General features: G+C 35.7%; 1 protein-coding gene across 7 annotated transcripts in view; it reads left to right on the top strand.

Moving 5' to 3' along the window:
• Window positions 1–27002, top strand: part of Cdkal1 (CDK5 regulatory subunit associated protein 1 like 1) — a 732742-nt gene that overhangs the window by 147751 nt on the left and 557989 nt on the right. For all 7 annotated transcript variants that reach the window (XR_011372241.1, XR_011372240.1, XM_070024471.1 and 4 more), the window contains one exon: window positions 14558–14678. Coding sequence is in view for 5 of the 7 variants with exons in the window: in XM_070024471.1 (XP_069880572.1) it covers window positions 14558–14678 (121 nt within the window). In the remaining 2 variants the exon portion in view is untranslated. The remainder of the gene's footprint in view (window positions 1–14557; window positions 14679–27002) is intronic.

Genomic DNA, 27002 nt, shown 5'->3' with positions numbered 1-27002 from the left:
CATTTTCTTTTATGCTCAGACACATTTTCTTATAATTTAAAATCACCTTTATCATTAATGGATGTAATTTATCTGAACACAGGCATTTCATTAACTTTTGATTTCTTTAGTCAGGAGGTGAGTTGGGTGTGATGGTGCATAGTGCTTAGTAGGTTATGTGCATAATATAGTGTAGTTCTCAATTGAGCACTGTTATAATGTTTTCTTGGATTTGATGGAGGAAAGGATTTTTTTTTTTTTTTCGGTCTTGGGGCTTGAACTCTGGGCCTGGGTGCTGTCCCTCAGCTCTTCAGCTTGAGTCTAGCTCTCTACCACTTGAGCCATAGCACCACTTTCAGGAAATTTTTTAAAGTGTGAGTTCCAGAGGCTTCACACAGCCCAGCCCTAGTGTTAGAAGTTCTACTACATGATGAATCAAGTAGCCCCATCTTTCCTTGCTTGAATACTGACTTACCTTCTGTAAAAGGGAGCTTCCATGTTAACTCTTAGGAATCTTTACAGTGTTTTGGCAGGTTGCATGAGGATAAGACTACAGTATTGTTAACTATCTTAAAAACATCATTGTCTAGACTAATGTAGAAGGAAACTGTTAATGTTAACTAGTTAATGTCAAATGTGATTTTTTAATGACTTTTATGTTGATCATTTCAGGCATTTGATATATTGGGTTATGACAGTTTCTCAGAAATTCTATATTCTCAACTGTATTAATGCTTGTTATGTGATAAAGCATCAGTCTTAGAAAGAATTTGTATTATTTCTTATCTAAACTTTATGCTATTTACTTGAATAGCAATTCATATGTGTGTGTGTTTGTGTGTGTGTGAGAGAGAATATTTGACAGTATTTGGGTTTGAACTTAAGGGTCATGTTTATTAAGCAGGCACTCTGGTTGCTGAACCACTTTGTTAGCACCTTTTTGTGTTGGCTATTTTCAAGATAGGTATTGCCTTAACTCCAGATTGGCCTAGGCAGTGATCCTCCTATTTGTGCTTCCCCATTCCCTGAGGATAACAAACTCACACCAGTAGGCCTAGCCATTGTACTTCCCCTATTGCTTATGATGAGATGCTACCATGCTCAGTCATGGATTGAGATGGAGTCAAACTTGTATGCCTAAGCTGTCCTTGATTGTCCAATCTCTGCTCATGTACCTGCGATTATATATATGAGCCACTGTATCCAGCTAGTTAATTGTGGTTTGAAGCTCCTATATTAGCATGTTTTCTTTATGTATTTTTAAGGACCCAGTTATACTTTTAAGAAATATTTTTTCATATTAGATTTTCCTTTTATTAAAAATTATACCATATATGCCTAAATTCTTTTTTGGAAGAATTTACTATTTTCTGTTAGTAATGTATAGTGAGACTAGAGGAGATCATCAACTTAGAGAAAACTGACAGCTGCTACTTTGCACTTCCCAAATGGAGGGTAAACATATTGGCTAAATAATGTATGTTTTGTTTTTTAAAAATATTAAGGGGAGAAGATGGGGAGAAACAATGGAAGGCATTACACTGATCAAGATGCACTGTACTTAGAACCTGACTTATGGAATTATAACTCCTTGCATACTTATAATAATTCTTTGCTTCTTCATATCTGAGTTTCTTTCTGGAGATGTAACATCTAAAACTTCGGTAGGAAGCTTAAATGTACTAAAATTGCTAAAAAAAAATTAAAACCCAATTTTTATTGCCTGGAGAAATAGCTTATTTCACAACCAAGTTACAGGGGAGAGATAAGGCAGAAGGGAAGTCTGGCAAGTTAGAATAGTTTGACAGCTTTTTGGTAGATTAGAAATAAAGGTTAAATTTTCTCTTGCCTTTGGCAACTAGAGTAATTGCTTATTTAATTGTAGTATATTCTTTCTTTTGTGAGATCATTGGCCTAAATAGAAAATCTAATTTTGATGTTAACCTGGACATGATAAGAAAGTTGGTTTTCACATTTTTTTGTATGAAATGTTCCTTTTAAAACTTTATCCTGCAATATACTACATAGAAGATAGCAGTTAGGTTGTGATCACTTCTGAGAGTGAAAGAATAAATATGAGTTGCATTTATTTATTCTTTTGAATGAGAGGAAACCTGTTTGCACAGTCTGTAGCTAGGATGCCAACTGTGAATGGATTTCAGGTAGAAGTTTCAGTACCTCATTCTATAACATTCAGTATTATCATTCTACATTATTGAGTAATGAAGGAATAGTAATTGAAATGTCCTTACAAAGTATAAATTACTCTTCTAACACACCGCATCTTGATTATAACTCTGCAAATGAATGCTTTCTTAAAACTGTATTGGAAAGTTGGTTGTTGTGGTGGTTCAGAGTCCTGGAATTGTGTGAGAGAATTCTTATTCCTACTATTGATTGGTTCCCTTTTAACAACCTACAGAGTCTACTTGGTTCTCAGTTCCTTGAGTTGTAAATAGTAAGACAACACAAGGGCTCTTTCACTCTAAAATTCTTGGAGGACTCAAGTCTGTCACATTAAATTGGGTCTTAGAGTTTGTCATTCGAATGTGATATTGATACTTTAGATAACTAGCAAAAGATAATAGTGTGTGACTGGCCTTTTTCTCACATCTGAGACTCTGAATGAGAGATTTTGTGATGGACTTACAGTGTAAGTTCTTTGCTGTGTTTCTATATTCTCCTGTAAGTTTTGTCTTTCACCTTTATTCACCTTTATTCTCTTCTATAATTCTGGGCTACTCAAGAGCTTTGTGTACCTTTTTTTTTTTTTTTTGTCAGTCCTGGGGCTTTAACTCTGGGCATGGGTGCTGTTCATGAGCTTTTACTCAAGGCTAGTGCTCTACCACTAGTGCCACAGCTCTACCTTCCAGCTTTCTGTGATTACTTGGAGATAGACTCTTTTGGATTTACCTGCCTGGGCTGCCTTCAAACTGTGATCCTCAGATCTCAGCTTCCTGAGTAGCTAAAATTATAGTCATGAACTACCTGTACCCAGCTTTGTATATCTTTGAAGTAAATTTTATCTCCACCCAGGATCAAGTTTTTTTTTTTTTTTTCCAGGACCTTGACACTGGTAGTTTTAGTTTTGGATACTGAAGTTGTTAAAGGAAAAACATAGGTTGGGAGGATTTAATATGAGCTAAAAACCATGACTCCATCCTGGGACAGGATTCATGGCTGAGAACAGTCTCTAGCCAGAGAGGGGAGAAGCAGATTTTTGGAGTAGAACTGGTGAAATCTGGGAGTTGGAGACTCTACCCTGTAACACTGTAACCTCTTTCCTAGATTGTTGGCCATTGTGAGCCACTGCTGTGGCTGGGTAATGATCCTATCACAGAGGTGCTTTGAGGCACAAGAACAGTCCTGGTTCTCCCCCTTGGTACACAGACATTTGGAGATTTGTGTAGTTCTGTGGATGCTATCCACATCCTCCTTTTCCTTCACATTCGGGAAAGTATATCACAATGCCACTGATGACTTCTAATCTAATTGAATTTATATATTAAATTATTTAGTCTAACTGAATTTATATATTAAATTATTTAACAAATCCAACAACCTTGATTATCATCATCAATGCATTTGTTTGTGACCTATTTCCTAGTCTTTCAGAACTCTTAAAGAGCAAAGGCGTTTAAATTGAGGTTCTAGTGTTTGAAAAATTTGAAAGCCTACTTGCCTTGCTTTTGAGAAACATCTTTACAGTTGATAGGAGTACAGTTACATTAATTATGGGAGCAACTGTAATCAACTTCTAGCTCTTGGTATAGCTACTCTTTTCTTGTACATTAATTCACTGACACTCCACAGGAAGCCTGACATTACTGATTTTGGAGCTAGGCAGCAGTATATTGTAATTTGAATCCTAGATCCCTGGTTTCAAAGCCTCTTTATCTTTCTCTGCTGTGAAGCTGCTTATTTTGAGCAGAAGAAAGTGAAAAAGGAAACTGTTTTGTTACCATTTCCTTTCCTCTGCCTATTGTTTAAAATCACTTCACTTCTTTCTGGCTGTCCTCAAATCCTCTTTTCATATTTTTTCTCTCCTATCTCATCACCTTCCTGTTTCCTTTTTTTTTTTAATTGTGAAAATACCATACAGAGGTGTTACAATTACATGAGCAAGGTAGTGAGTACATTTCTTACCAAGCATTGTTGCCTCCTCCTTTATTTTCCCTTACCATCCCTTCCCACCTCCACAACTCTCTCCCACCCCCCCGCCTGGCCAAAGTTGTAAAGTTCGTTTTTCAACATAACGACTTGTACATCTCATTGTTGCAATGGATCCACCTGTATTCCTATTTAAACAATTTGTTTTTCCCTTTCCCTCCCCAGATTATACCAACATCAAAAACAGTGAGAACGGGATATACCGTGGGGGAGGGACATACCAAGCAACAAAGAAATCATCTTATAAATATGTTAGAAACAATCACAAGAAAGAAAAGCCATTTGAATACATATCTTGGGGTTCATTTCGCCTAACATCAACTTATCTGACCGTTTCTGCTTGTCTCAGACATATACTAGTTACCGCAAATAAGGGAAACCATGGGACCTATGTTTCTTTGGGCTTGGCTTACTTCAAGTCTTTACATTTCCTAACAAATGGGGAAATGTCATTCTTTCTGATGGAGGCATAGAATTCCATTGTGTAATATACCATATTTTCTTGATCTATTCATCTACTGAGGGGCATCTAGGTTGGTTCCATATCTTAGCTATGGTAAATAATACTGCAATAAACACAGTTGTGCTGGTAGCTTTAGTATGGTTTTGTTTGTGATCATTCAGGTAAATGCCCAAAAGTGGATTGCTGGGTCATAGGGAAGCTCTATGTGGAGTCTTTTGAGGAACCTCCATACTACTTTCTAAAGAGGTTGAACAAGTTTACATTCCCACCAACAATGCAATAGGGTTCCCTTCTGTGGACATTCCCTCCAGCATCTGTTGTTATTAGAGTTCTTGATTATAGCCATTCTAACTGGGGTGAGGTGGTATGTCAATGATGTTTTGATTTGCATTTCTTTTATGGCTAGGGAGGTTGAGCATTTCTTCATGTGTCTATTGGCCATCCTTCTTTCCCTTCAGAGAAGTTTCCTCTTTAAGTCTTTAGCCCACTTATTTATTGGGCAGTTGTTTCTTTGAGGATTTGTTGTTGGGGGATTTAATTTTTTTGAGTTCCCGGTATATTTTAGATATGAGACCCTTGTCCTTTGTCTGGCTAGTGAAGATCTTCTCCCAATCCGTGGGCCTCCTATTGATCTTGCTAGCTATGTCCTTTGCCATGCAGAAGTTCTGCAGCTTCATGCAATCCCATTTATCCAACCTTTCTTTAATTTGTTGTGTTTCTGGATCTCTATTAAGAAAATTTTGGCCTGTGTCAAGGAGACCTAGGATTTCTCCTATTGTGTCCTGTAATGTTTTCAGAGTGTATGCTTTGACTCCTAGGTCTTTGATCCATTTACAGGGTGATACATAAGGATCTAGCTTTAGTTTTCACAAGTGATTGACCAATTTTGCCAGCTCCACTTCCAAATTACTCAAGCTGATTCAAAATTTTGACAAAGTAGAAGGGTATAAAATTAACCATCAAAGATCAATGGCTTTTCTGTATCCAACAATGAGAAAAGCATGGCTGAAATCAGGAAAGCAACTCCATTCATAATAACCCCACAAAAAATAAAATACCTAGAATTTAACTTAACCAAAGAAGTGAACTCCTCTATGATGAAAACTTTAGAAACCTGAAAAAGGAAGTCAAAACAGAACTTAGAAAGTGGAAAAACCTCCCATGCTCCTGGATTGGAAGGATCAACATCGTGAAAATGGCAATACTTCCCATGGCTATCTACAAATTCAATGCGATACTTATCAATATTCCAACCTCATTCTTCAAGGAAATAGAAGAGGCAATCCAAAAATTCATATGGAGCAATAAAAGACCCTGAATAGCAAAAACAATCCTTAACAGAAAGAACAGTGCTGGAGGAATATCAATACTAAATTTCAAACTCTACTAAAAAGCCATAGTAATCAAAACAGGTTGGTACTGGCACAAGAAGAGACCTCAGGACCAATGGAATAGAATTGAAAACCCAGAAATGAACCCACAGATCTATAGCCATCTAATCTTCGATAAGGGAGCTAAAACAATAGAATGGAAGAAAGACAGCCTCTTCAGTAAATGGTGCTGGCAAAATTGGTTAATCATCTGTTTCCTTTCTGTCAGTGCATCTTGCCATCTTACCTTGTACGAATAGAAAAGGATGATTTTTGTTAGGAAAATAAAAATTATAAGAGTTAAGAAAGAGTTGCTTGTTTAATAAATTTTAATGGAGTAATTGGATTTTACCTTGCTACAAAGGTACTTCTTTTAGAAGATGAGTTAGTAAAAATATTATTTGAGCCAGTAGTAAAAATCTATTTTATTCAAAGAGAATCTATTCAAAAGTGTGTGTGTGTGTGTGTGTGTGTGTGTGTGTGTGTGTGTGTGTGTGTGTGTGTGTGTGTGTGTGTGTGTGTGTGTGTGTGTGTGTGTGTGTGTGTGTGTGTGTGGTTTAAGGGCAATTTAAGAAGATTTTGTGTAGACCACAAAATTTATACATTTTTAAATTCTCAAATGGTTAGGTTAAGAAAATTCTTCAGTGTTTTAAAATTTTTTTAGAGGATATGGTCTTATTTCCTAAATTACGTGTATAGGCCAGATATATTTCTCACATCCAAGTACTAACCAGGCCCGACCCTGCTTAGCTTCCGAGATCAGATGAGATCGGGCGCTTTCAGGTTGGCATGGCCGTAGACTAGGCCAGATTTCTATTTGTAGCCATGATATTTTATCTTTCAATATTTAATAGCTCATAATCATCATTGTGAGTTCTTAAAATTTAAAAAAAAGTGGGGATGCAGGCTGACCCATTGTGATGACGAGATGTACAGTATACTATTGTTGAAAATGAACTTTACAATGTCAGGATGGGGGGCGGTGGGAGGAGTTGGGGAAGAGGGGAGGAAAGTGATGGTAGGGGGAAAACAAAGGAGGAGATAACAATGCTGGCTACGAAATGTACCCATTACCCTACTCATGTAACTGTAACCCCTCTGTACAACATTTTTATAATGAATATATAAAAAAATTTTTAAAAGGTATATTTGTTTGTCTTTAGACACCAAAATTCTCAAGGTTACATAACTTCTATTTCAGACATTATATTCAAGGACATTTAAAATTTTTTGAAGGTATGGCTTTTCCCTGTGTGGCTCCTTCATGCCAAGTCTTACTAAATCTTTTCATTGAAATCTGCTTTTTGTGATAGCCTTTTGAGTTGATTGGTTTTAAGAAGTGGAAAATTGGAATCCAGCAGGAGCTCTGGTAGAATGTACAGTGAAGTATATGAGATTGTGTATAGAAAGAGTACTCTTTCTCTCAGCCTTCCAGACTACAGTGTTGCCTGTCCTTGAAGCCTCCCTGGTTTTTCTTAGGAGAGGGGACTACTCTCCTCTTTTTACCCACTGTCACTAGAAACAGGATCAGACCATATCTGGCAGTACATTACAATTGTCTGGTTCCAAGTCTGTTTTCCTTGAGATCTTAAGTCCTTTTGGTGCAGAAGTTGAAGTAGTGGCTCAGAAGAGAATGATTTTTGGAATGGGATAGCAAAGTATATATTTTGTAGCTATTACTTGGTATTTAAATATCAATAACATTTCATACATACTTTTAAAGCTCATATATGATATTGTGGGTTTTTAAAATGGCATTCTATGTTTGGTGTTACATTATCAAAAGTATATCCTTTAAAATATTTATTTTTCATTTTTAAACTTATGTCACTGTTAGCCATTTATTTTATTTTATTTTATTTTTGATACTGGGGATTGAACCCAGGACATTGCACTTGCCAGGCAAGCCCTTTGCCACTGAGCTACAACCTACCCCTTGTTAGGCAGTTCTATAGAAAAGTAATGGTAACTCTTACCTCCAGGGATGGAGAGGTATGAATTTAAGGCCCAGTGAGTTCCAGCTGCCCCTTCCTTAACCTCTCCAGTTTAGATCACCGTATACTGTCATCAGGGCAAATATGTTCAACTATTGATTAAAGATGAAATAAAAACAAGGATACTTCGACAGTTTTCCAGGTACGTGGATGGAACAGCTCTCTAGCTTTCTTTGCTTTTCATCTGTCCAGTCACACCTTGTGGTAGCTTGACTAGAATAATGCTAGGAGGAGACTCGAAGTTTTCATTCGTGGTTGAAAAGTTAAATGTGGCTCACAGGCTCCGGATGCCATTATTGTTAAATCTGTTCTGTCTGCCTCTATCACCAGGTGCATAACAGGTGTGAGTATGAGAGCAATAATGCTCTGTACTGCTGCCATGGATGCTGCATGCATGGCATAGCTTTAGTGTTGCAAGAATCAAATTGATCTGAAGTATTCTATTAAAGGTCAATGCTAATATTCTGTTATTATTGTGAGACTGCTTTGACTTGCAGTATTTTGATTTGCACTTGATTTAAATTGTGGAAAATAAATTGACACTATACAAATCTATTGTCATGAAAGAAAGTTTTGCCTATGAAAGATAATTAAAACCTAAAACTAAGTGTTCATTGTAATTCCAGAAAAAAAATCTTTGAGTAAGATTTTTTGTTTGCCTATGTAGACCATTTGTTATATCCACTCTTGGTTTGCTAAAACTTGAAATAATAACTATTAGACATATCAACAATAAGGTACAAGAAAAAGTACTTAAAATTTTGAAGGTGAATGAGAAGGTGAATGAATAAAGGTGAATATGGTTGAAGTATTTTATATGCATGTGTGAAAGTAGAATAATATACCTGTTGAAATTGTTTTAAGAAAAGGGAGAGAGCTTGAAGGGGAAATTTGATGGAGTATATTGTACATGTCTATGGTAATATCACAATGAACTCTTGCATAACTCATACCTGCTAATAAAAAATCTTTATAGAAAACATGTTCTCTCCTGTAGTTCTTATCTATACATAAATTTCATATTATTACAGTGTAGGTTCTTTTGCATATCTTGCAACAGTAGTTTTGATATTAAACAGCCCTTAAGCCCTTAAATTGGTAGGAATTTAAACAATGGGCTATGATCTTACTTTAGCCTTCTCTCAATCTGCTTACCAGTGAATGTTTTGATTTCTGTTTTGTTGAGTTCTGAAAACATAGTAAAGTGACCCTAGTACCTGAATAAACTCTCTTCACTTACATTGACTTTTAGTTTGAGTTCTGGAACTTTGGACAAAGAATGATTTCTTTCTTCATTTTGGTATCTTTTTATAGGTGCCGTTATTACAAACTTACATACATGTAAAGTTTTCCAACTTAGGTTGTGACAAAGATGCTGTTTCTGTTAAGAGCAATTTATTTGTCCCTTAAAATGAAAATATTTTAAGAGAGAGGCTTCTGTGAGAATATAAGAAATGTTTTCTGTCTATGAGATGTATTATATATGAGGAGTTACATTAATGGGATAGAAACTTGGGACTATTATTTTGTTTTTCTTTGTAATTTAGTTGTTAGAAAGCTTGGCTAAGAATATATCCAATGATAAGTATGAATGTTTTGTAGCAAAACAGATGAAATGGTGGGAGGACTTCTAATATTCAGTGATATTATTTAAATTGTTCTGATCAAGTAAAAATGGATAGCTGAAGTACATTTACTCTTTATTCCTTGTGACCTGAATTTTCTACCAAAGTGTTCCTATTCTTTTTACCCAGCATTGTGTTCGATTGCTTTCCTAGGAAGTTTTCCAGCAGGCTGACCCAGAGCTTAGGGTTTAGACAAGTCTTTCAGTGTGGTCTTAATAGTACCAGAGTTGTGTAACGTAAGAGCAGTCAGCAAGAGATCAAGACAACTTGGCACAAGCACTCTGGTGCTGGTGAGGTGGGTGGTCACAAAGTCAGGAAACAATGAATGGCCTTTAAAATTAGTTGGGTTGAACAAAGTACTGAAGCAGACTCCAGCCTTTCTATGGAGACATAGAAGGAAAAGAAATTAAAAGGGGAAATTGTAAACAATAAGAGTCCATGTTGCCAGAGGGTTGGTGTTTCTGTAATATGTGTGATGCAGTGAAGCTGATAAATAGTACCCTGTTGAGCTTGTGAGAAGCAGAGGAGCTACAAACATAAATTAGTTAGTAAATATGTGTATAGGTTTTGTACATTATCATGTTTCTATCATTCAGTTAATATATATGCCTGTTCCAGGTCTGGTTCTTGCCTGTCTTGTGAGTGACCAATAATAATTGATATGAAGGCAAGCTGGCCTGCCTTCTTTGTATGAGGATGATATTTCCCCTTCTCTCTCTAGTGTTAGTACAGTTAACACTGTAGGATTTAGGAAAGATTGGCCCTAAAAGATCCATAGACAAACACTGAATTCAACTAGTGTAGAAATTATTGTACAAACAATGTATAACACTTTGGGCTTTTCTCACATGGACCTTTTAGTATGATGAATTTGCTAATACATATATACTAATGAATTAAACAGATTTTTACTTTAACATTTTTATTTAAGCAGTTTACAAATGAGTTGCCATTTAACAAAGCAGTTTATGAATTCAGTGCATCATCTTAATCAATTGTCACTCCTTTCAACATTCTTACTCATCCCTTGCCTACTTACTCCTCCTCTCTTGTTAATATTATAGGATATATGTTGAGTTCTTGACTACCTGTCTCCTCTTTTCTTATCCTTCATCAAGTACTTTTACCTTGGCCTCACCCCTTTTAAGTACCCACTTCCTGGTAGAAAATTTTTAGTTTAATTTGCATGTGTGTTTGTGTACATTTGTACGTGTGTACATGTATATGTATGCAGCTAGTCCTGGGGCTTGAATTTAGAGCCTGGATACTATTCTTGAGCTTTTTGGTGTGTGGGGTGACAGACTTGGGACTTGAACTTGGGCCTAGGTGCTTTGTGTGAGCTTTTTGTGCTCAAGGCTGGTGCTCTGCCACTTGAGTCACAGCTCTACTTCCAGCTTTTTTGGTGACTAATTTGAGGTAAGAATTTCACAAACTTTCATACCTAGGCTGTCTTTGACCCATGATCCTCAGATCTCAGCCTTCTGTGAAGCTAAGATTACAAGCGTCAGTCAGCAGTGCTTGGCTTTAGTTTTAAAATTTTCAGTATATGATTTAAATGATAAAGTTTGTTTAGTAACATCATATAGTGTATTTGACCAAATGTAAATACCATCATGGAATCAAGGTCTGTAGCTAATTTATAAATAACCACTGAAAGCATTTAAGGCTTAAAATTGAATTTCATTGGAACAGGTTGACTTTTATGTGACACTGATATGTAATAAAACAATGTTTTTAAAAGATGATTAATAAAACAGCGGAGTCACATTTGACCATCATTCAGAAGAATGAAATGTGAATTTCTACTTACAGGAAAAGACAAAAGCTCTCAGAAACAGTGCTTGGCGCATCACATTCTACATGGAAAGTTAGTGTTCTGTTTCATCCATACATTAAAATTATACATCAGTATTTTAATTACCTACATCTTTATCACTGACTGTTCAGTAGTCTCACATTCTTATCAGCTGTCCCACTGACGATTATGCTTCCTCTCTATTTCTATTAGTGATTCTTCATTTTCTTATTAACATGGGCTTTATGTAAAAATGAACATTTTCACTTTCCTTTTTTCTTAAATTTTATTATTTCTGTCTTTTCTCTTTCCCTCAACTGATAGAATTCACAAATAAATGAGTATTCCCTGAGCAATCATCCTTTCCCATCACTGCTAGTACAACATAGTCATGTGAATTTGTTGTGGTAGGTACAGCATATTTATTTTCAGGATAAATTTGCTCCACTAATTCCTTTTTTTCTCATTTCAATTCCCTCTGTATGTCTCTCTGGTACTGAGCCCTTGTTTCCTTTTCTTCTTCTTCTTTAGACTTGGCTTCTTTAAGATATCTCCTTAAGTTTAATTTTTATTTTATCAAATTTCAATTCATTTTAGCCAATTTATATTTTATTTATAATGATTTATATTGATAGTTGTACATAAAAAAGTGATTATGCATAATAAATGATTTTTACCCTGTAGACTTTAGATTTAAGGAGTTAGGTTGAAATAGAAAGCCCATTTGAGACAATTTTTAAAAGAAATGGCATAACCTGAACTATCCATTTTGTTTCACTAATCCATTACAAAGAATTGTTGTAAGTCAGGACCTAGTGCCTTTTACTTGTAATCCAGCTACTGAGGAGGCTGAGATCTGAGGATCTTGGTTTGAAGTCAGTGTGGGCAGGAATTTCCATGAGACTCTTATTTCTGATTAAAAGCCCAAGATGAAACTGGCTGAAGTGGTAGAGCAATAGCTTTGAGCAAAATATCTCAAGAGCAGCATACAGACTGTGAGTTCAAGCCCCAGGAGCAACATAAAAAAGGAAAATTGTTGTATGGATGATTTTTCTTTCTTTTTGTCTTTGGCCAGATATATCAAGTAGCTTTTATGTTATTTCCTACTTTGTCATTAGTGTATTATATATTTTAATTGAAAAAATAAAACAGCCTTGGATTATTGTTAAGTCTGCTGCTTTTTAATGAATCATTGGATTGGAAAATAACTCATTATATCATCAGGCCCAGATATCTTCCTTTATTTGCATCTAGATGGTGAAGATGAATAATTTATCAAATGTTATTAGTGCAGGCTGCATATTACTGGAGTCTCAGCAGGATGTAATGAAATTTGTCTTATGCTAGTATGAAAATAGCATGCCTTGGTATAGTCCTTACTGAAATTTTGGTATCTCTCAGAGAACTATTATGTTATCATGCCAGTCTTTCTCACCTCTTCATTAAATGGACTTTTGATTGGACAGTTCAATTTATTTTGAAAATTGGTGACATTTATTTTGCCAAGTACTTGTTTGACTTTTGTTTTGCTTTTATATCAGACTACAAAATTTCAGAATGAATGAATGAACGTTTCTTGTTAAAGCAGTGAGTGCTAAAAAAGCTATGGATGATGGTTTTATTACTTCTGGTCATGAATAGTTAGTTGGCTAGGAGATGTATAAGCAATATAGTTTTATCGAACAAGGGTGATGAAACATGTATAAAGTTGGTTAGAATCTTTACTAATTATGCATTTGGGGTTATTTAAGTGATTACTTTTAAAAAGTTGCTTTTTTTTTTTGCCCTTGTCAGGATTGCATGTAGAGGTAAGTAGACTGTCTCCCATGAAAGCAATGATAAAACTGGACAGATAGTCAAAAGGAAATTATACCTTAATGTGGAAATATACTAAAAAGCATTTAGCAAATTGAGAAGTATTTATTTGTGATCGCAACTGAACTTTGCTCAAGAATAATGTGGGTGTGTGGTGTTTGTGCTGTGGCTGAAACAGTAGCATCACTGTTACTGCTGAGATGGTTCAAGTGGTTTTGGATAACTGATAGTTATAGTGGAGATTCTGATGCTAAGTGACAGGGATCTGTGGCATTCCTGGAAGGAGGTTATTCTGTTTGGTGCAAACAAAGGACAAGTAAACTAGCAAGGATTTAACAGTGAATTCTGGGACATTAGAAAGCCTAATTCCTCAGTATGCAGAGCAGAAACTGAAGTGTGATCAAACCACCCATATGCACTTATTTGCTTGATGAAGCCTGCATGCAATTACCCAAAGAGTCCAGTGAAGACCTAGGGTAGCCCTAGATGAATGGAGAGGCCAACTTGAAAATTACCCTAACATTTCCCTCCCTAGCTCATACAAATATCTATCAGTGTATAGCAGGAATCTTACCACCTCAAAATAATTTTTTAAAATGTGTGATCAGTTTTTTAACTGACAAAAAAAATACTACACCTACGCAGAAGTGACCCCCTTGAAAGTCAAGTTTGAAAGCAAAAAACTTAAGCAGATCTATCACTTGTTTTTCACTGTAGAGAGGACAGGCTTTGTAGATATGTTCCAGATAAGTTACTACACAAAGCAACATTTGTGGGGAAATCAAAGTTGAGAGTTACTATAATATCTAAAATGTTTAGTATTCTGTTAAGTGTCAAGAAAGTAAGTCTAGTCATACTCTTGGAAAAAGAAGCAGTCATCAGACTTAATTGTGATCCAAAGTGTTGGATTTAGAAGACGGGGAGTTCAAAGAACTAAGTAAAACTTAATTGTTGTTGTTATTTTAAGATTATGGACAGTGACTTGAATACATAATCACAAAAAGATAAAAATTGTAAGAAAAATAAAAGGAAATCTGTAACGGTGAAGTATTCATTAGTGGATCCTTAGTCCAGGTTTTGATATGGTGGGAGAAAAAAAATTACCAGTAATATGAAGAGAAATGACCACATCTTCCCTAGATGTACCTTTTGAAAAGTAAATGCTTTTTGAATGAATGAAGTTCATTTTATCTACCTTTTTCTTCTTTAGCTCTTGATTATGGAGTTTTTTTTCTTTCCTCTCATAAAAGAAGTTAAATGTAAACATTAACACATTTGCTGCAAACAATAGATTAAAGTGGAATGGTGTGAGTCATATTAATGTTATTTATGTGCTTGATTTGAAGGTCACTCTGTGAGACTGTTGGGCCAGAAGAAGGATAATGGAAAGCGGTTGGGGGGAGCACGGTTGGATTTGCCAAAGATTAGGAAGAATCCGCTGATAGAAATAATTTCCATCAACACTGGGTAAGCTTTTCTCAAACTTGCACATAAAATATTGGGTATCCACTGGGCATATGGTTTTTTTTTTTTCTGGGTATGTGATAATAAAATGTAGTTGAACATTTTTTTAGGAGAGAAAAATCATGAAAAGCTCCATAGTTAAGGAATAGTTCTTTCTGAAACATCTCTTGTCTGCAGATTACACTTAATTGTATACTATAATTTTTAGCAGGATTTTATATCTTTCACTGGTATTTTTTTCTTATTTTTTGGTAAAAAGTATGGCTTTCCAGCTAATAACCTTGGCTTAAAAATAGATTATAAGATGACTATTGGCACATCATATTTAACACTTTTCCATAGTGCTATGGTAAATGTTGCCCAAAATACTAACCATGTATTCCTGGAGTGCATAGTTAAAAAATGCTTTTCTTATGTGCTCTAAACTGGAAAAAAAAGGGCTCATGACTTGATATTTTTTTCCCACATCTTAGTCTGTAGGCCTTCCCAATTAGAACTTTTTTGCTACTCATTCATACTTTTTGCCTTTGCTGAATTTTGTTTCTTTATGCCCCTATATGACAATATTAAAGAGCTTTCTCTTCCTTGAAGTGTGAGGAACACCTAGAGAAATGTCTCCCATTCCTACTGATCAAGCTAGCCTGCTGTTTTTGACTTTGCCTTTCTTATGTTCACTTTTTCTGCAATTTATTTCTTGCTGATAGCTGATAGAATTAACTTTTCTACTGCTTTTGCCTTTCTTTCTTGGAGCCAATATTTGTCTATATTTTCTACTGCCCACAGGCCATCATGTTTGTCACTGGTCATCTTTTCTCTCAACATCTTAAGGTTCATTCTTCATATTGCTGCCAAAGACCAGAGAAGGTTAAAGAAGTTACCTGCTTTTAGTTAATTCTCTTCACCTTCCCCCTGTCCCCATACTCCCCTCCCCCCCCCAAAAAAAAAAAGCCCTATAAGGTGATATTCAGTTGGTGTGGTAATATGTTGTAGACCAACCTCTGACTTTTGGTATTAAAGATTCAGAAACCTAGTCTCATCAAGTTCAGAGATTAGAAATTAAAACAGAGGCAATGAGATGTGTAGTTGTTGCTGACGTGAAGACCTCCTAGATTTAATAAGTATTTATTTATTGGATGAATGAGTCATTGAGCTATATAATTTGTTCATTGAATATGATTTTGTTAAATTCTCTATGAACAGTCTGATTGGACAATAATTCTTGAAATTTGCTGGCCAAGTGTAAGCATACTTTCTCCTGAATAAGCGTCTAGAGCAAGGCAAAGTCACAATTCTTCTTGAGTATCTTTTTTTTTTGTATGTTTCTTGTATGTACACTGCTGATCAGTCCCTTTTGAATAAATGTATTCTTTTTAAATTTGTTACTATTTCAAGTCTGTCAAACCCTATCAGTTCAAGATCATTTGGTCTCCTCAAGGAATCTTTGTACCTGCTTTGGACCTTTAATTTTTTGAGTTGTAGCGAGTTTTATTTTTCTACTGCCTTAGTTATACTCTAGTGACCACTTATTCTTAGTTACTTGAGATAATCAAAGTCTGAATTGTTTTCCATTTTGACAGTTGTCCTCAGTGTGTGGCAGGGTTTACTGGGAATGACCATTCTTCCCCTGCTCACTTTATGGGCATACTTCCTATCCTTTATATGAGGGACTGTTTGTTTTTCCTCCATTACAGGGCTAAGTCCTTCCCACCCTCTACTGTGCATCCACAACAAACCAGTAGCAGCCACAGCACAAACACCACACACTCATAGTACTACTGATTGTAGTACTTGTCATGCTGTACAATTGACATCTTCCATTAAACTATTCTCCCAACTGAGCTTTTTCAGCACCACCCGTACATCTTCCATTAAACTGCAATCTCCTTGGGTGGTGAGTATTTTAGTTGTTGATCCATTCTTAGCTTCAAGTTCAGTGTCTGATACATAGTATTCAGTAATGTTGATTGAGAATTTAATTTTTAGTTTGGCTTATATCAGTTATACAGGGAGGAGGATTTCATTGTTATATCCCCACACATGTTTATCTTGTTACGTATTTTGAAGTCATTACTATTTTTGTTGCTTCAAATTAAGATTATTTTCTAACTAGTTAAAACTTGAGGTTTTAAAGTATGTCTTTTATGTAACTAAAACTTGAAAATTTTCTCATGTACTATCTACAATTCTCTTTCCATGGAGTTACTGTACCTTCAAAGGGGACTATATTGTAAAGTTTTGAAGTTCACTGGGTAGTTAATGTCTCTTTCATATTTTTTTGTATCCCTTATGTTAAAGAATAGAATTGAGCTTTCATAAGTAAACAGCAAATATACTTTTGCTATTAAGAGAATTTATTCTACATTACCTCAATCTGAGATTCAAGTTTCTAATTTTCCTGAGTCAGTTGTAGCCAGATCATTGGCTCTTGGATGAAAAAGTTCCCACAGATTTTGTCCATAGTATTATTTTATAACATCTCCGGATTTCTTTTTTAATTTAAATTTTTAGTTTTTTTTAAAGCTAATAAACCTCATAGAGATTTTTTATTTACTTTAACACATTAAAAATGGTTAGGCTCATAATTTTTTAAAATGCCCTTTTCACCAAAAATCATTACACTTTTCAATGTTTTATTACATTCTAATTAAATATGGAGTTTAAAGTTTTTTATTTTCTTTAGAAAGAAAGGAAGTTTTATTATATATACTACTAACTTGTTGAAGTTATCATAAAGCTGTACCTGATAGAGTTGTTACACTTTATTACTTAGAAATACAAAAAGAATATATCAGTTTCTTTAGCCACAGTAGAAGTTAAAACCTTCACATCATGGTAAATGCTAATTTTGGATGATCTAGGAGGACTTCTTAAATAATCACAGGATTTTAAAATGGCTCTGTCTGTATTGTTTTAATATTATTATTATAAAAGAAGATTGAAAAAATTGATTATAAAGCTGCCTTTTATCTCTAAACATTTATCTTTTCTAATTTTTTTACCCACTGATACTCCCCCCCACCCCCCATCTGTTTGCTAAATTGAATTTGGAAATGTTAGTTCACATTGCTTTTTGGTCCAGTTTGCAGTACTCTGCTTGTTTTCTCAGGTGAGCTTTCTGAAGTTAGCAGCTACTTGTCTCATACTGCTATTATTTCTAAGCTGTTTCCCATGTGGCCAAGGTTGTCTGTAATGAAATCAGTATGAATAAGTGTATGCTTAAATGATATGGTGATAAGATAGAGATGTATTGACATGACTGAAAAATAGGTGAAGATTAAAGTTGTTGATAATTACCAACATTTTTATATTGAATGCTTAATGTGTGATAGTTCTATGAAAGGTATGTTGTTTCCTGTATTTAATCCTCACAATCTTTTATAGCTTTTTTTTTAATAGTTCCCCCCCCCCCCCCAAGAGCTGAGGACCGAACTCAGGGCCTTGTGCTTACCAGGCAGACACTCTTCCGCTGAACTAAATCCCCAACCCTAATCCTCCCAATCTTAAGAGACTTTTTTTTAATAGACAAGAAACCTAAGGCACAAAGAGGTTTAAGAAACTTCACGCAGATGTGCAGTTAGGAAGTGACGGAGACAGTGATTTACTTCTTAACTCCCCCAGAGAGGTTTGTGGGTTTAGAGGAGAAATGAATTGTATCCATTGCCCAGAGTGCTATGGAGATGAATAATTTTTGCATTATAGTGATATCTGAAATGGATCCTGAAAGATAGGTAAGATTTGAATAATTACATATGCAGTGGTGTTTGATTTCAGTTGCAGGCAATAAAAAATTTGCACAAACTTGGTGACTTAAAATAATGCAAATTTATTGTGGTTCTGGAGGTCATAGGTCTGTGTTAAAATTGGTGTTTGCAGGACTGTTCTGGAGGCTCTGGGAGACTTGGTTTCCTTGCTTTCTCAGCATCTGGAGGCCATCCATTTTCCTTGTGCTTATGGCTCCCTAGGCAGCAATGTTGCACATCCTTTTCTGTCTTCTTTAGTCATATTTCCTCATGTGATTACTTTGAGCCCATTGGGATAATTCAGGATAGTCTTTTGATTTTAATGTTAGCCAATTAGCAACCCTAATTTCTTCTGCAACTTTAATTTCCCTTTGCCGTGCAATGTACTAGTAGTTAGGATGTGAACATTTTTAGAGGACTATTATTCTCCTACTACAAAAAGCATGAAGAGAAAATTATAGGAAAGAATACCTGTATCTAAGTCTATCTATATATAAAGAAAAGGCACAAATTTAGCCATGCTAGTTATCTACAAGCAACAACATTTTAGTCCATTTGTCTGGAGTTGCCAGCATACATAGGAAAATGAGACATGTTTTCTTTAGTGGAAAGAATAAAATTGCCCCAAGTTAATTAAGTTGGACTGAAGACTGGGGAAGATGTGCAACATTTCCATAGATACACATTGAGAAGATTACCCTGAATCTGTGTTGTAATGTGATGTGGTATGGGAAGCTATATCTAGGGAGAGCACAGGGGAAGCCAACATGGCAACCCAGCGAGCAATGAAGTAGTATCTGAAAATAGTTTGGGGCATGAAGCAATGATGGCAGAACTTTATTCGTTTGGGGTTTGGCATACTGTAGTGTAGTTACTTCTAACCATGGGCTTGAAACTTCTGAACAGAAAGCAGAGATAAGAATATGGGTAGCCGGGCACTGATGATTCATGCCTGTAATCCTAGCTACTCAGGAGGCTGAGATCTGAGGATTGCGGTTCAAAGCCAGCCCGGGCAAGAAAATCTATGAGACACTTACCTCCAACAAAACCACAAGAAAACTGGAAGTGGCGCTGTGCCTCAAGTGGTAGAGCACTTGCCTTGAGCTGAAGAGATGAGCGACAGTGCCCAGGCCCAGGCCCAGAGTTCAAACTCCATGACCCACCAAAAAAACCAAAAAACAAAAACAAAAGAATATAGGTAAACAGGTGGCTTCAGTCAGTGGGGTGGGAGCTGATAAGGGCACTGAAGGTAAGTGGTTGGTACTTGTATGTAGGGAGCAAGAAGTGGCACAGAAGTCATCCAAGACATAAGAATTGGGGAAAGGTGAAGAATATAGAGTGACAGGCCTAATTTCAGGCTTTTGAATGTATGGAAAAATAATACTGGGATAGGTTAGCCATTTCCGCAGATTAGAAAAATGAGAAGCTAGGCTAGAAATCAGTTAAGTTTGGCTATGAGGGATTGCATTTTTAAGGACTTCAATCACAAAAGAAGAGTGGTAGACCTTAGAGAATAATAAGGATTTGTTTGTTTTAATATAAGCTCTTGAAAAGCAAAGGGGCAAGGATTAGGAATTGATTGATAGGAGAAACTCTAAACAAGACGTGGGCACAGATGGAAATATAAACCTTGGAAAGGAAGTGTCTCCTTTTGTGTCCAAAGAGACAGAAGTTCAGAGCATGAGTGAGAAACTTTTTAGCTCCTTTTTCCATCCACTCTTGACTGACTCCTATAGGAAAAAGCTGAGTGGTTCCTTCATGCTATGTGGCAAAGTGAAATGTGGACATTTCAAGCTTAATTTAATGCAGCCCTACCTCTTTTTAATGACATTGATGGAAGATAGGACTGGTTCTCCATCACAATACTCCCCATTTGGATTTTTCAGTTTCTATTTCTCCTTTCGTCCTCTTTCTCCCTTCTAGTGTCTCCTCTTAGGATATTATTCAGCTACTTGTGTATCTGATTCTATACATCGGATGCTGTATCTAAAATGTGACATTCTAATTAAATATTTGAGGTAGCAATTGAGTTTTTGTTGTGGAAGTAGGAAATTTGAAGGTTCAGGACAGAAGGTTTCATTCTTCTCATTGGATTAGCAGGGTGAGGTCATAGTTTGGAAGTGGTGCTGGATAGGATATTTGTGGATATTTATGTAGAGTTGGACAAACAAAAAGTGCTAACCAGGTGTTGTGGTCACCATAATAAGGAGCCACTAGCTTTCAGGAGTGGCAAGAGGTGAGGGAGAAAAGCTCAGTTTTTGTCAGGAGATCATGGATGTGATACCCTTATTTTTTATTTTATTTTATTTTTACCAGTGGGAATGGAGTATCGGCCTAGCAGGGTAGATGGTGATACTAAGGACAAAAAGTTTAAAGCTGGACATTGGAAACTAAGGAAAATCTGAGTTTATTTTCTTTTCTGTCACTGTTAAGGCCAATAGTTTTGACAGTCCCTTGGCAGTTTTCATTTTCCAAAGCCAATAGCTGAATGCTGCTTAGAAGTTTTGATGGAAGTTATATCACTTTTTACATACTCCTATCAGATTTTGCCTCGTTTGAAGATTTGAAATCCTTCCCAGATTTAACATCTTTGAAAATACTGCAACACTCTGTAATACTTTACTGATATTTTCGCTTTTAACATTTATCTTGTCTTTCTTATTGTTTGCCATCAGTCATATATAAAGTGATGACATCAGGGACCTTTTAGGGGAATTTAATTTTCTTTGAGATTACATACTTGTATTTGTTATCATTTTAAAACTTTGTCCCTCATGTAATATCTTAGCTCCAGGAAAACATTCTCACATGCTTCCACTTTGTGAAATGTCTACAACTTACCACTTTCATTTCCAGTCCTGGATATGTAGCCTCTGTATAAATATTTGAATGAATGAATGAATTAATGTGCATACACATTACCAAACTTAAGTGGAATTGTTTTTAGAGAAACAGAATTGCTATAAATGACATTCGCTAATTTTTCTGGTTCTAGTGATCCAAACTTGAAAGTTATTTAATAGTTTTAGTATGTATGAAAATATAATTATTATGTATTTATCCAATTATCAGAAATTGGTGAGACCTTGTAGTAGTGACAAGATGGTGACACATTTCTCAGGTCAACAGGTAGCTACCTTGGGCTTGAAATAATTGAAACACACAATTATCAGTACACAAATATCTGTTATATGTGCTACCGTGAGCATTAGGACCTCATCCTGTATTTGGACAAATGCTTTTGGCTCCTGCCCATCTGTCTTTTCAGAGATAAGGTTACCATTCCTAGAATGTGGGCCTTTAGCCCTCTGAATTGAAGAATTGTTAGATACTCAGATGTCCTCTTATTGTCCTTCCACAGCATGCATCCACAGCAATGCAGGACAATAGCTGCTTCTTCTTGACATCTCTCCTCACATGCATGCATTTATCGTCAGTACATGTGGAAATTATGGCTTTCAGACAGTTATGCTTTATAGGAAAGCTGCTTTTAAGGTTTAATTAGAAACATTATTTTAAAACTTGAATTAATGTTCTAAAGAGATATGATAGCAATTTGAATATATGTGGTATTACAATAGGGTGAATCTTTTTAATATTTTTGAAAGGATATCCATGCATTTTGGTATATTCAGTGGTATCACATTGCATCCTTACTTCATATCTTAGCATCATGTCAAAAATTATTCTTATTTTTATGTGGTTCATGGTAGTCTGTTGCTAAGATACACTGATTATAGGAATAAGAGCTCTATTCTGAATTTCCTCAGTTGATGGTAGCTCCTTCAGTCTTAGCACTGAGATGGTTCTTTGAAGATCATGACATCTTTGTTCAAGAGGCAGTATCTGAAGATGAGCCACTTTCCAAAATAACTCACATGATCATTCACAAGTATACAAATTGTGGATCAGAACTGGGGTGGTGGTGGTTTTAAATTTAACCTGAATCAATTATGTCACGTCTAAATTTTAGTTTTTTAGGCTTTTTTAAAAAAAGTATACAATAGTAATTACCAAATGAAATTGTTACTTCCCTTTAATTCATTTCCCAGATTATAATGAAAGCAAGTGCCTGATCAAAAAAAATATATATCGTTCTTACTCTAGAACTCAAGAAACTTATGATCTTTTTAATGTTGTACTTACTCTATATAAATAAATGCCACAAATCTCATTTCCAAAGGGTAAAATAGGTGAAACACTTTTCTATCACAGTTTCTTTCTTATTCTCTAATACTGCATTAACTTTTTTTCATTTTCCTGTCTTGTCAATTACATGCAAAAGAAAAGGCAAAGCAACAAAAACAAAGGTAAGATGTCAGTAGCAGCACTAGTATTGACATATTGAAAACAGATGTCTGTAACAAATGCCCAGTCTAAGAGTATGGCTTGTCTGCTGTGAAAATCAAGTTTCTGGAATGTCCAGGAGGGGCTACTTGATGGGTAGCAGGGTAAGAATCCTGTGTGAATGAGTTAAACTGCAGTTACATATTTTGCTTTTTACAAAACTACTTGCAAATGATTAATTTTTATAATTTTCCTGGAGCTTTAGTGTTTACTGTATCTAGAATATCATGTCTAAAATGAATTATACAGGGGCTGGGAAGGTGGCTCAGTGGTAGAGCGCTTGCCTTGCATGCCTGAGGCCCTGGGTTCAATTCCTCAGCACCACATAAGAAAAAATCCAGAAGTGGCGCTGTGGCTCAAGTGTTAGAGCGCTAGCCTTGAGCTGAAGGGCTGAGGGACAGCGCTCAGGCCCAGAGTTAAGGCCCCATGACCGGACCCCAAAAAAAAAAAATAAATAAAATGAATTATACAACTTGTGGGTGGGGATGGGAGGGAAACACTGGGAAAGCGTGAGGGAAAGGGTGATACTATTAAAAAATAATGTACTCATTTCCTGATTTAGATAACTGTAACCCCTCTGTATATCACCTTTACAATAGCAATAAAATATATAAATATTAAAAATACTCCATTATTTTTAAATTCTTAATTTTTGTATATTGTGATTAAGAATACAACTGTACTGGGACTCATACTTTATTTTCCTGACTTAGTTCACACAGGTTTATTCAAACCATGCCTTCTTTAAGCTCTTGATTTCTTTATCCCAATGATACTTTGCTTATATCTTAAAAGTTTACTAAGTGTGGCATCTAGATTCTATTGTGAATAGGTTGATTACATATATATATGAATATATATGAATATATATGAATATATATGAATATATATATATATATACATATATATATATGACTGTCTTCATACCCTGTAGTTTGTCATCTTCAAATTATTCCTTTGTTCCTCTTCCATTTTCCATCTTCTACATTTGTGGCCTTTTTCTTTTTCAACTTTTGACTTTTTATATAATTACTGTATTTTATTGAAAGCTTCCTTGTTTTGGTATAATCGATGAGAAAGAAGTAGTTGAATTTAGTTATATATATAGACTGTAAATATTTGACTCTTGAGTCTTCCTTTTTAACATTTCCTTGGTGAGTGTTTGGATAGATAGTAGTCATTTGATAGCTTAAACAGTGAGCGGCGGTTTGATTTAAGCTATTAATAGGTTATACTAATGAGAATGGTCTGAAGCCCTTTTTTCTTTTTAATGAGGGATGGAAAAAGCCCTTTTAATTAGAGATAGACTTTACAAAATATTTAATAAGTTCCTTTATTATTTGTGGCCGATGGCCGAATACCAACTGCCCCCACACTGTCTTAATACAAGTCTATGCTTGGATAGTTATAAATCTTTTTTGGCAGATTTGTATATTCATCAGCTGTTACAGCTGGAAAGGATTTCAGAAGGTTAAAATCTTTTCTTGATGATTTAGTTTGCACACTATACTCATTTTTAGAAGAGTAAGGCTCATGACAAAGAAGTCACTCTAACAATAGGAACACCTTTAGCTTTAAAAATTTACAGGTTAGCAGATACATTCAAAGCTTTTATTCTTTTTTTTTTTTTTTTTTTTTTTTTTTTTTTTTTTTTTTTTTGCCAGTCCTGGGGCCCGAACTCTGGGCCTGGGCACTGTCCCTCAGCTCTTCAGCTCAAGGCTAGTGCTCTACCACTTGAGCCACAGCGCCACTTCCAGCTTTTTTCTGCTTATGTGGTGCTGAGGAATTGAACCCAGGGCCTCATGCATGCAAGGCAAGCACTCTACCACTGAGCCACCTTCCCAGCCCCACATTCAAAGCTTTTATGGTCTGTGAGTCATCATAAAAATGTTATTGTAGGACTGGAGATGGCTCAAATGGTAGGGTGTAAGCCAGGAACAAGAAACCTGAGTGAGAAAATAAGGCCCCGAGTTCAATGCCAGCACCCAGCACCAGAAATAAAGATACTTTACTTTGTATTACTTTTCTCTTCACTCATTGTTTGCCTTTTCTATCTGTATTTCTGGTACTGTCATTTTCCTTCTTTTCTTTTCTTTCTTTTTTTATTTCATTGTAGGATTGTGTGTTTGTAGCATCTAATATTGAGTAGCATATAAATGCTGTTTATTAAAAATGTGTTACTCAGTTTTTAAATGCTTGTGGTATGTTTTTTTTGTATGCTTTTATTTAAAATTCTCTTTCCTCATCTTTCCATCTATTCTATGTGCTATGCTGAATAGATAAAATTTGATTTTCAGGTAGCTGTGTTTTTCTCAGGTAAATTGCATAATACTGGAATGTTGTGCTAGCCATTGCATGCATGAAAGCCATGTGCATGGTGTTATGGTGCTATGGGTGAAGAAAGGAGATGGAAAAATATCAGATTGAGTGTGGTTGACACTGACTTAGTTGCTATAAGTGACCCTTAAATGTCGTGGGACCTACAGCTGGTTAGGCCCTGAGGTCTTACTGCAAAATGAGTTAATATTGGATGTATTACAGAGTTTAGTTGTATGAAAATACCCAAATAAAACTGCATCTATTCATTGATGACATGACTGTACATATAGACAATCCCATGAAATGAACAATGAAGCTCTTTGAACTCAGAGATTATATATACTAGCACTGTAGAGCAAAAATAACACTTAAAAAACTGGTGTGAGCTGGTGGCATGAAAGTCCGTGAAACTCTTACCTCCAGAAAACCGAAAGTGGCACTGTAGGTCAAGTGGTAGAGCACTAGCCTTGAGCTGAAGAGCTGAGGGACAGCACTCAGGCCCAGAGTTCAAGCCCCACGACCGACCAAAAATTAAAAAAAAAAAAACAAAACACAAAAAATACACAGAACTTCCAATAAAATTAAATACTGAGGTAAAAGTCTAGTGAATTGTGTGAATATATATGCTTTGAAATGTATAAAATAGAAAAAAAAACCTAAATAAATTACCTGTATAGTGTTCACGAATTGGAAGATACAATGCAGTAAGGTACTGATTCTCAAATGCATGTAGAAGTAATTCTGATGGAAAGTTTGCTATTTTCTTCGGGAAAGCTACAAGCTGATTCTAAATTTTATGTGGCTATGCAAAGGAAGTAAGTTATCTAAAGTAGTTTTGAAAAAGAATGAAATTGGAGGTATCAAGTCCTTTATTTTATGACTTTATTATAAAGTAGCTGACTCCAGGCAGCATGGCAGTGGTGAAAAGATGGACAAAAAGTCACTGGAAATAAAATAATGAGTGCTGAAATAGACCTACACAGATATGGCCAGCTGATTTTTTTTTGTCGGTCGTGGGCCCTGAACTCTGGGCCTGGGCACTGTCCCTCTGCTCTTTCGCTCAAGGCTAGAGCTCTACCACTTGAGCCACAGTGCCACCTCCAGCTTTTTCTGCTCATGTGGTACTGAGGAATCGAACCCAGGGTCATTGAGCCACCTTCTTAGCCCCAAGCCAACTGATTTTTGACAGAGCTGTAGCAGTCCACTTAAGGAAGAAGGCCTCATTTTAATCTAATTGTGCTGATATATTTATTTAATAGAAAGAAAAACCTGTTATGAACTTCCTATGAATAGAAAAATCAACACATTTATAAGATGATTTCTTTGTTGCTTTGTATGTCCCTCCCCCATGGTATAACCCCTGCTTTTACTGTATTTGATGTTGGTATAATTTGTGGAGGGGAAAGGAAAAAACAAGTCGTTTAAATAGGGATACAGGTGGATCCATTGCAACAATGAGATGTACAAGTCATTATGTGGAAAAACAAACTTTACAACTTTGGTGTGGGGGGGGAGGAGGATTGGATGGGGGGGTGGCGGCAGGCAGAGGATGGCAAGGGATGGGAAGGGGAAACAAAGGAGGAGGCTACAATACTTGATAAGAAATGTATTCATTATCTTGCTCATGTAATTGTAACCCCTCTGTACAGTATTTTCACAATCAAAAAAATCAACCCAAGGGAGATGATTCAGAAAAACATAACTTGTGAAAGTTGTAAAAATTATAGAATAAGTTGTAGGATTTTTTTTTTTGGAACCCTTGGTTTGGCCAAAAGTTCTTGATCCCTAATTCATGAGCTAGACAAAAGAATTAAGATGGACTACATCAAAATGAGCATCTTTTGTTTTTTAAATGGTACTATTTGAAGACTAAAAGCAGGATATGGATTGGAAGAACATATTTTGGATCACGTACCCAAGT

Source organism: Dipodomys merriami, unplaced genomic scaffold (genome assembly GCF_024711535.1).
Source record: "Dipodomys merriami isolate MVZ:Mamm:240054 unplaced genomic scaffold, mDipMer1.0.p SCAF_16, whole genome shotgun sequence".
Lineage (NCBI taxonomy): Eukaryota > Metazoa > Chordata > Mammalia > Rodentia > Heteromyidae > Dipodomys > Dipodomys merriami.
The sequence above is the reverse complement of the archived record's forward strand: the minus strand, read 5'-3'. Positions and strand labels throughout refer to the sequence as shown.